General features: G+C 50.5%; 1 protein-coding gene and 1 long non-coding RNA gene across 2 annotated transcripts in view; both read right to left on the bottom strand.

Annotated features, from left to right (window-relative positions):
- Window positions 1-890: 890 nt before the first annotated feature.
- The window catches only part of ephb4a (eph receptor B4a), a 43,025-nt gene continuing 34,546 nt past the window's right edge, over window positions 891-9,369 (bottom strand). Inside the window, exons 9-14 of the mRNA XM_070443486.1 lie at window positions 8,522-8,637; window positions 7,706-7,867; window positions 7,056-7,293; window positions 3,549-3,817; window positions 2,947-3,105; window positions 891-2,444 (exon numbers count right to left, since the gene is read on the bottom strand). Coding sequence (XP_070299587.1) covers window positions 2,339-2,444; window positions 2,947-3,105; window positions 3,549-3,817; window positions 7,056-7,293; window positions 7,706-7,867; window positions 8,522-8,637 — 1,050 coding nt within the window. The 3' untranslated portion in view covers window positions 891-2,338. The remainder of the gene's footprint in view (window positions 2,445-2,946; window positions 3,106-3,548; window positions 3,818-7,055; window positions 7,294-7,705; window positions 7,868-8,521; window positions 8,638-9,369) is intronic.
- On the bottom strand, window positions 4,561-6,445 carry LOC139027707 (uncharacterized). The gene is made up of 3 exons (XR_011479833.1): window positions 6,326-6,445; window positions 4,811-4,875; window positions 4,561-4,680 (listed from the first exon to the last, which is right to left on the bottom strand). It is a non-coding gene; the product is annotated as an uncharacterized lncRNA (long non-coding RNA).

Here is a 9,369-nt window from a genome sequence, read left to right as displayed (position 1 = left end):
TGACAGCAGGATTCAAATAATAATCACAGTGGATTGTTAGAGGGTGCACATGTCAGTGCCTCAAGAGTAAATGTCAGTTGGACTTTTTCAATGCAAAGCATTCAGAGGTTGACGAGTTCGGGCAGGAGAACGGGAGAGAGAGAGAGACGAGAGAGAGAGAGAGAGAGACGAGAGAGAGAGAGAGAGAGAGAGAGAGAGAGAGAGAGAGAGAGAGAGAGAGAGAGAGAGTCGAAAACAGCAGAAAACAGTCTGTGGTGAGTTCTCTGTGGGCTGCTCTGAGATGGGGCAGTGGACGTGCCGTTAACAGGGTAGTTAGTAGCAGGGTGAGAGCAGAGCACTACTCCAGAGGACTAAGGGCTGAGGAGAAGGGGGGAGAACACACAGGAGAGGGTCAGTGAACAGAGTCAAGGACAAGCTGAGAGGTCTCTGGGGTACGGGTTGTCCCTCTGAAGGAAGGAGCAGGAGAGAGAGGAATGTCCGTGAGGGAGATAAACTGAAATGGGTGAGGGTTGGGGAGGTGTAGGCTCAATTCCCAAACCATAACCCCCCTCCCCCTCCCTCACTGTGGAGGTCACAGTATCTGTGGGGAGGAATGTTTGAAACCAGAGCTGCCAAAGAAACGGATCACCTTAAAACGATTACYGGAACATGGATAATATACTGAAGTTGGCTGTGTATATTTGTGAATGTGTGTGTGTACTGCATTTTTGGACGCTTCACTTAGTATGCATGAGAGTGTGTGGGCTTACTTGTGTTTCACTTTGTATYTGTGTGTGTGTGTGTGTGTATGCATTAATGTGTGTGCATTTGAGAACTCTAAAGGGAGTGTGTGTAATGTGTGTGTTATAACAAGCTCAGTTGCCTGTTAAAAGAGGAGCAGGAGTCCTAGGTGATAAACACTGGTGTGTGTCTTTATTGTGACTGAATACACATTACACACAGAAAGGATGGGGGAATCAAAACATACTTATCTACACAATATTTTAAAAGGCAACTTTATAAAAGATAGGTCCCTGTTTTCATAACAGATCCTCAATGTGAAGACCACTTACCCACAATCCTTTAGTTAACAAGGAAGCACACAATCTCCCCAAACATAAACATGTGAAACTGGTGGCATCTGAAGGGACTTTGTATGGTAGATCTAACTGTATCACCCTGGGAGGGCTTTCCGCTTTATAGAAAAGGCATTTTGATTTCAATTCACATAGAAGATCAAATGGCACTCGAGCAAGACGGAAACACACCTACAATAATATCAACCAAGTAATGAGAGGCTGATGTCTGTCCAGGTCAAGTCGTCCAATTAGAAAATACTTAAGCAGTGTTCTCTTGGTCTCGTTAACCACGGTCAGGGACCTCCTTCAGTCTGAGTGTGTGGAAGTGAGCTGCCCAGTTCAGCAGCAACAGGAAGTGGAAATGCCCAACCAGCCATACCCCAAGAGAAACACAGGAAGTGCTGCAGCTTCTGAGAGGAGCAGAGGTGTAGTCAGACAGAGAGAGCTCTATCTCTGACTAAAAAACCCAACTCCCCCGCTCAGTCTATAAAAGTGCTGATCTCAGTCCTGCTCTCCTCCCACACAGCTGACCCAGGAGAGTCATGCACAGTCACTGAGGAAGATGAGGAGAGGAAGGCTTGTATGACTACAGTCTGTTCTGGTCTAAATGCCTACATTACCCATAACACCTGAGGAAAGGCAAGGCATTTTGAAAACCAAAGGAAAACGTGAGGCCCATCCGATAAGAGTCCAAACACACATTTTCCAGTCCGTTGAAAGAGCTGTAATCACATCATCATATAATCCACATGGATGAATAATCCAAGACACAACATTTGTGAAAGTGTCACCATGTTTCAGTAACGTAGTCTGCTACTGGCTAGTTCATATTCTTCATCATGAAATACACCAATAGAAAAGCTATAGTCCTTAGGTTGGCGTTGATCTGTGCTTCCACTAGTATCACCAGTGTGTTCAGGACCACAGGTAAACATTCAAGCAGTGAAGCAGAGGAGGAGTGAGGGTGAACTAGCCAGTGAGGCAGTCTCCCACCAGACCCCAGCACCAGGCCTGACTGACCGCTCGGTGGTCAATAAGGACAGGTTGAACAGCTTGTAGGGAAGATCATCTATAATAAGTTGGTATTGAGGCTCTGTCACTACACTGATGGACTTCATGTCTAAGAAGGGACTGGTGCCAGGGTGAGGAACTGCGTGGGTGCAGCACCACAGGGTGCTGGATAGGTCCATGGGTGTGCCATGTTCTGTGTGGTGTGTGCGTGCTGGTGTCTGTGTTGGGTCAGGGCAAGAGGTCAGGGGTCAAGGTGAGTTGTGCTGGGGTTAGAAGCGTATGGTTCCAGGGCTCTTGGTCATGGTCAGAGTCTGGATGCTGGACAGGATCTTCCTCTGGTGTCCAGCCAGGATCACTCCCAGGCGCAGCAGGTCCCTGAGAAGAAAGGACATTACTATAGATAAACAACAGAACCAGACGAGTAGACAGCGCAGACAGACAGACTACGCATGAGCAGACAGACAGATAGGCAGACAAGACTGATTAACAGACAGCAGGACTGACTGATAGACAGGCAGGACAGTACAAGGGACTGACGCATAAGCAGACAGACAGGACTGACACATAGGCAACAGACAGATAGGCAGACAGATAGACAGGTAGGCAGATAGGGCAAGATTAAGCAGACATACAGACTGACAGATAGCATACAGACAGACAGCAGACAACAGACAAGACAGACAGACAGACAACAGACAACAACAGACAGACAGACAGACAGACAGACAGACAGACAGACAGACAGACAGACAGACAGACAGACAGACAGAGACACAAAGCTGTGGTCTTTGAGAGTGACTCAACTTCAAGAGGTTTGAAAGTCTGAAAGACACCCAGAGACAGACAGACAGCTACATTGTTGTAGGTGTGAACTCACTCAGCAGTGATCTGGGCCAACAGGTCTACAGAGGTGAATCCAGCCTGGAGGAAGCTGTCCTCGTAGCGCTCCATCTTGATGGCCCTCAGCCACTCCCCCACGGAGCCACACGCTGAGGGGGCCGGGGGGGCCCGCTGGTCCAGCAGGGGGTGGGACGGCCTGGGGACAGGGGACACACACAGGGACACGTCACAAACACGCCCGTAGGGGCGGGATCTAAGGCTGCATAAGTGACAGGCAACAACAATGGCTGCTGGAGGGGAGGGGGCATGGGCCAGGTTGTGAGTGACAGGTCAGTATTTGGGATGGGAGAGGGGGAGAGGATAGGCACAGCTAGAGCCTGACAGGTCACAGCAGGACAGAGGAGCAGGACAGAGGAGGGACAGGAGACTGACTCTCTGAAAGACAGGACTGTATTCTAGGAATGAAGTAGTAGAGACTGGGGATCTATTAGGGGACAGGATATACAGTACTCCAGCTGGTTAGACAGTAATTTCCCTGTCTTTACCTTAGGCTTTGTGTTTAAACCCACACTACCTTCTCTGACTCTCCACATACCCTCCACACCCACCCCTCTCGCCTATAGATCTGTGCCCACTCACCCTGCACCATCCTGGGCCATGATCTTGAGCGAGGCAGGGTTGCGGATCAGCTTGTCCAGGGCGCTGACGATGGCGGCAAAGCGAGGGCGGGCCGAGCGCTCCTTCTGCCAGCAATCCAGCATCAGCTGGTGGAGGTGGGTGGGGCAGTCAGGGGGCGGCGGTAGGCGGTAGTCCTGCTCTATGGCGTTGATCACGTCCTGGTTGCTCATGTCCCAGTAGGGCCTCTCTCCGAACGACATGACCTCCCACATGACGATGCCGTAGCTCCACTGTTTAATAATATCCCAGACAGCCTATCCACCAGTCTGTTTAATATATCACAGACAGCCTATCCACCAGTCTGTTTAATAATATCACAGAGAGACCAGTCTATATCCCAACCAGTCTGTTTAAAATACATCACAAGAGAGACAGCCTATCACCAGTCTGTTTAATAATATCCACAGACAGCCTATCCACAGTCTGTTTAATAATATCACAGGAGAGAAGGCCTATCACCAGTTCTGTTTAATAATATCACAGAGAGACCAGTCTATCCACCAGTCGTTTAATAATATCACAGAGAGACAGCCTATCCACCAGTCTGTTTAATAATATCACAGACAGCCTATCACCAGTCTGTTTATAATATTCACAGAAAGACAGCCCTATCCACCAGCCTGTTTAATAACTATCACAGAGGACAGTCTATCCACCAGTCTGTTTAAAATATCACAGAAGGACAGCCTATCACCAGCCTGTTTAATAATATCACAGAGAGACAGTCTATCCACCAGTCTGTTTAATAATATCACAGAGAGCACAGCCTATCCACCAGTTGTTTAATAATATCACAGAGAGACCAGTCTATCCACCAGTCTGTTTAATAATATCACAGAGAGACAGCCTATCCACCGTCTGTTTAATAATATCACAGAGAGACACCTACCACCAGCCTGTTTAATAATATCCACAGAGAGACAGCCTAATCCACCAGTCTGTTTAATAATATTCACAGAGAGACAGCCTGAGACCCACCGCACCAATGACCTCCTCGATCTTCACAAAGGAAACATCAATTCTCTTTGGCAAACTCCCGTACGGCTTCGTTAGGGTCCTCGTAGGTAAAGGGATCAATTGTAGACCTTGACTCCTGAGGAGAGGAGGGGGGTAATTAAACGACAACCAGCCATGGTCACATACTGACTAAAATATGAATAAACATGACTTTCAACAAATCTGTATGCACTATTTGGTGCTGTGTGTTGTGTGTGTGTACTCACCTTGGCCAGGAGGTACTCGTCCATGTTTGTCACTCAGCTCTGGGTCCTTCATTCTTACGTGTCTGCTGTGGAAAAGAACCGAGTGTGGGAGAGGAAGGAGGGTGAGGGGGAACGATAGAAAGGTGTCAGAGAAAGAGCGATAGAGTGAGAGAGGGAGAGAAGAGAGATTGGTTAGCCCGGTGACATAACACTGTCTCTCCCTGTCTCTCACAAACAAGCTCAGTTTGTATGATGTTCAGAAATAATATATGACTGGTAATGATGTATGTCTTGACCCTGGCCCTCCTCTACTATTCTCCACCATCAGGACCACTCTGCTCTTGTTCCTGACTGTGTTGTCTGTGTCTGCTGCAACGGGCTGGAGCCTCCATTAGTGAGACTTCTTTGGCCCCAATCCTAGTAGGACTGTTACAGCCTGTAGCTACTGGGCACCTGCCTCCTCTCTCTCTCTCCCCCCCCTCTCTCTCTCCTCTCTCTCTCCCCTCTCTTTCTCTCTCTCTCCCTCTCTTCTTTCTCACAGGCCCAAAATAGCAATACTGTCCCACCTCAGCTGGCGGTTTGATCCAGACTCTACTGTGAGTGTGAGTGTGTGTTTGTGTGCATGCGCGTGTGTGTTGTTTAAAATGTGATTGCACACATCTGTGTATTTCTCAGAGTATGTGCAATTGTCTGTGTACTGTATGTGTGCGTATTAGTGTTTGCATGTATGCGTGTGCACAACTCTGTATGTGTGTGTATGGTGTGTGCCCAAGGTCCAGAACATTGTTTCTCCTGTCCTGTGGAGACAGGGTTGGGACGGCTGCATCCTGTCTCTGACCGCCTCCCTCCCCCATCTCTGTCTCCCCCTCCCTCTCTCTCTCTCTATCCCCTCCCTCTCTCTCTATCTCTCTATCCCCTCCCTCTCTCTCTATCTCTCTATCCCCTCCCTCTCTCTCTATTCTCTCTATCCCCCTCCCTTTCTCTCTATCTCTCTTATTCCCCTCCCTCTCTCCTCATCCCTCTCCCTCTCTCTCTATCCCCTCCTCTCTCCCCCCCTCTCATCTCTATCTCTCTATCCCTCCCCCCTCTTTATATATATATTCATCCTCTCCTCTCTCTGTCCCCCCGTCCCCCTCTCTCTCCCACTCCCTCCCTCCCCTCTATATCTCTCCTCCATCTGTCTCCCTCCCTCCATCCCCCTCCACTCTCTCTAGTTCCCAGAACCTTTTTTTCTGAGGGCATGTGGGGCTATTTGCTGAAACAATGAGGGTTATAATGAGTGGAATACTTCTGCCTCAAGCACCAAAGTCACAAGAAAATGTATTTGGTTTACTGAGAATTTTGCTGAAATATGACATAGTGTTGTTATATAGCAGAGTTATTATCTAAGATATAAGATATGATTAGTAGAGGTTACAAAAACACAGAATGTCAAATGTTAAGATAAGATCCATATGTTCCTTTTTGTAAAATCGCACATTACAGAATTGATGTCCCTCTTGTCCTCTCTTTCTCCCCATCTTCCTGGTCTCTCACCGTATGCAGAAAACAGCCACAGTGACGACACGTGATGAGCAGAAGCATCCCCATGCGATAAAGACACCGGTCCATCAGAAGCTGATTTGGAGAGTCGTCCCTGAATAAAGGATGAAAAGGAGAGAAAACGGAGGGGGAGTGCAAAGGAAAAATAAAACTATTAGTAACAAGGAAACGTCAAAAATACACAAAACAAACCTTATAAATAATTGAACTGATGTATTCTGGGTAATAAACTAGAAGAACAGGGCGACCTAACACACACAAAACTAGAAGAACAGGCGGACCTAACACACACAAAAACTAGAAGAACAGGGCGGACCTAACACACACAAAACTAAGAAGAACAGGGCGGATTAACACACACAAAACTAGAAGAACAGGGCGGACCTAACACACACAAAACTAGAAAGAACAGGGCGGACTAACACACACACAAACTAGAAGAACAGGGCGGACCTAACACCACACAAAACTAGAAGAACAGGCGGCACTAACACACACAAAACTAGAAGAACAGGGCGGACCTAACACACAGCATAAACTAGAAGCAACAGGGCGGATAACACACACAAAACTAGAAGAACAGGGCGGACCTAACACACAAAAAATAGAGAACAGGCACCTAACACACACAAACTAGAAGAACTAGAAGACTTGTTGGCCTCTCTGATATGGACAGGCATATTGACAGGCCCTCTGAGAGAGTGAAGCCTGGGCCTTTCCTTACCGTCAGGCAGGGTTTGAAGAGGCTGCTGGGCTGAAGCTGCCGTAGCCGGCCATGGTGCGAGCCCGAACTGCACCTCATACTGAGGCCCTGCGGAGAATCACTCAGCACCACCTGGTTACTGGTGCACTCTCCCCTTGCGTAGCCTCTATCTACACACACCCTGCTCCTACCTCCACGAGCGCTCTCTTCGCGGGCCAGCAGCGAGAGCGCATGGAGGTGACGCAGATGACCGGAGTTGCTGCTTTACGCGAGCATTCAGTGACGTCACTCACCCGAATCCCGAATTGCGGTACCTGCTCACCCGTCACCATCGAGTCGATCTCACACCCTCCCGATACTGTCTCTCGCACCCTCCATCGTCTCTCTCTCCCTGCCATCGTCTCATCTGCCTCCGATCGGTCTCCGTACAGCCACTCGGATGCGGTGCTACTGCTACTTGCACCGGTCCATCTGTCTCATCCCCTCCATCCTCTCTCTCTCCCGTCCATCCGTCTTCGCGAGACGCCAGTCCAAGATCCGTCTGCTCCCATTCCGATCTCTCTCACCCTCCAATGCGTCTCTCTCTCGGTCGCATGAGCACGGGTGCTCTGTCACCATCCATGCGATCTCTCTCTTGCGCGCAGGTCAGCGATAGCCGGATGGTCTCTCACCCTCCATTGTCTCTGCTCTCGCCAGTCCAATCGTCATTCTCAGCAGCACTCCCGATATGCGGATGCTCTCGGGCGTACAGCCAATTGCACATCGTGACTCTCATCCCGTCATCGTCTGCTAGCGGTTGAGCTAAGAACCGCATTGCAGCGGAGTAGAGTCGTCTACATCCGACAGTGGACCGCACGAGTACGTACGCACTGCTCTCCCGTGCGCATCTAGCTGTTGCATCCAGCCACTCCGATCGTCATCTCTCGATCCCTGCCATCGTCTCATCCTCCCGACCTCCATTCAGTCGGTAGGGCTCTTGACCGAACGAATGGCAGCCGAGTGCACGAACGATGGACGAGTGCGGTTATGACGTGAAGCTCACCCCATGGCCAGGTCGGAGGTCTGCGTCACCCTCGCAGATCGTCGTCTCTCACTCCCTCATCGTATTCTCTCCCCGTCCATCGGATCTCTGCGCTGACAGCCTGCATCATGTGCTGCTCATCTCCCTCCATCGTCTCTCGCTGCACCGTAGACGCAAGCGAGTTCCTCTCTCGGCGCGAGTCCATCGGGATCTGACTGCGATCTCCACATCCCATCGTCTACTCTTCGCCTCCAGTCTCGTGCTCTCTCCCCTCCAGAATCCGAGTCTGCTCACCACTCCGAACTCGTCTCGATTCCTCTCGGACCTCCATCGGTGCTTCTCTCGTCCCCATAGCGTCTCTCTCCCGATCGCAAGTACCGTGCGCTTACATGCGCCTCCATTACGGTTACTGGCCTCGCGGACCGCCACCAGTACGATGAGAGGACAAAGAGATCGTCTCTCTCACCGCCTCCGAGCGCGCCCGCCAGTCCATCCGCTCTTCGACCGCGCCTGAAGACGTTGGAGGACGAGTACCCTACTCAGAGGGAGAGAGAGACGATTGCGGAGCCGGTCGTAGAGACCCTGGAGGTCGAGAGGACGATGGGAGGGAGAGACGATGGAGAGAGAGACGATGGAGGGAGAGAGAGCACGATTGGAGGTGGAGAACGAATGGAGGGAAGAGAACGATGAGGGTGGCAGAGCGATGAGGGAGAGAGAGACGATGGAGGAGTGAGAGACGATGGAGGAGAGGAGAGACGATGGAGGGGTGAGAGACGACTGGAGGGAGAAGAACAATGGAGGTGTGAGGACGATGGAGGGAAAAGACGATGGAGGGTGAAGACGATGGAGGGAGAGAGAACGATGGAGTGCAGAGACGGATGAGGGAAGAGACGATGGAGGTGAGAGACGGAGGGAGAGGAGAGAGACGACGTGGAGGTGAGAGACCGAATGGAGGGAGGGAAGAGACGATGGAGGTGAGAGACGATGGAGGGGAGAGACGATGGAGGGAGAGAAGAGACAGTGGAGGGTGAGAGACGGATGGAGGGTTGAGAGACGATTGGAGGGTGAGCAGAGACGATGAGGTGAGAGACGCACATGAAGGGAGAGACATGGAGTGAGAGACGATGGAGGAGAGAGAGACGATGGAGGGTGAAGACATGAGGTGAAGAACGATGAAGGGAGAGAGGGATGGAGGAGAGAGAGACGATGAAGCGGTAGAGAGAGACGATGGAAGTGAAGACGATGGAGGGTGAGAGGGCGATGAGGGTGAGAGAGACATGAAGGGAGAGAGAGACGTGGAGGTGAGAGACGCAT

This window comes from Salvelinus sp. IW2-2015, linkage group LG5 (assembly GCF_002910315.2).
Source record: "Salvelinus sp. IW2-2015 linkage group LG5, ASM291031v2, whole genome shotgun sequence".
Taxonomy (NCBI): Eukaryota; Metazoa; Chordata; class Actinopteri; order Salmoniformes; family Salmonidae; genus Salvelinus; species Salvelinus sp. IW2-2015.
Note: the sequence above shows the minus strand (reverse complement) of the source record. Positions and strands in the feature narration are given on the sequence as shown.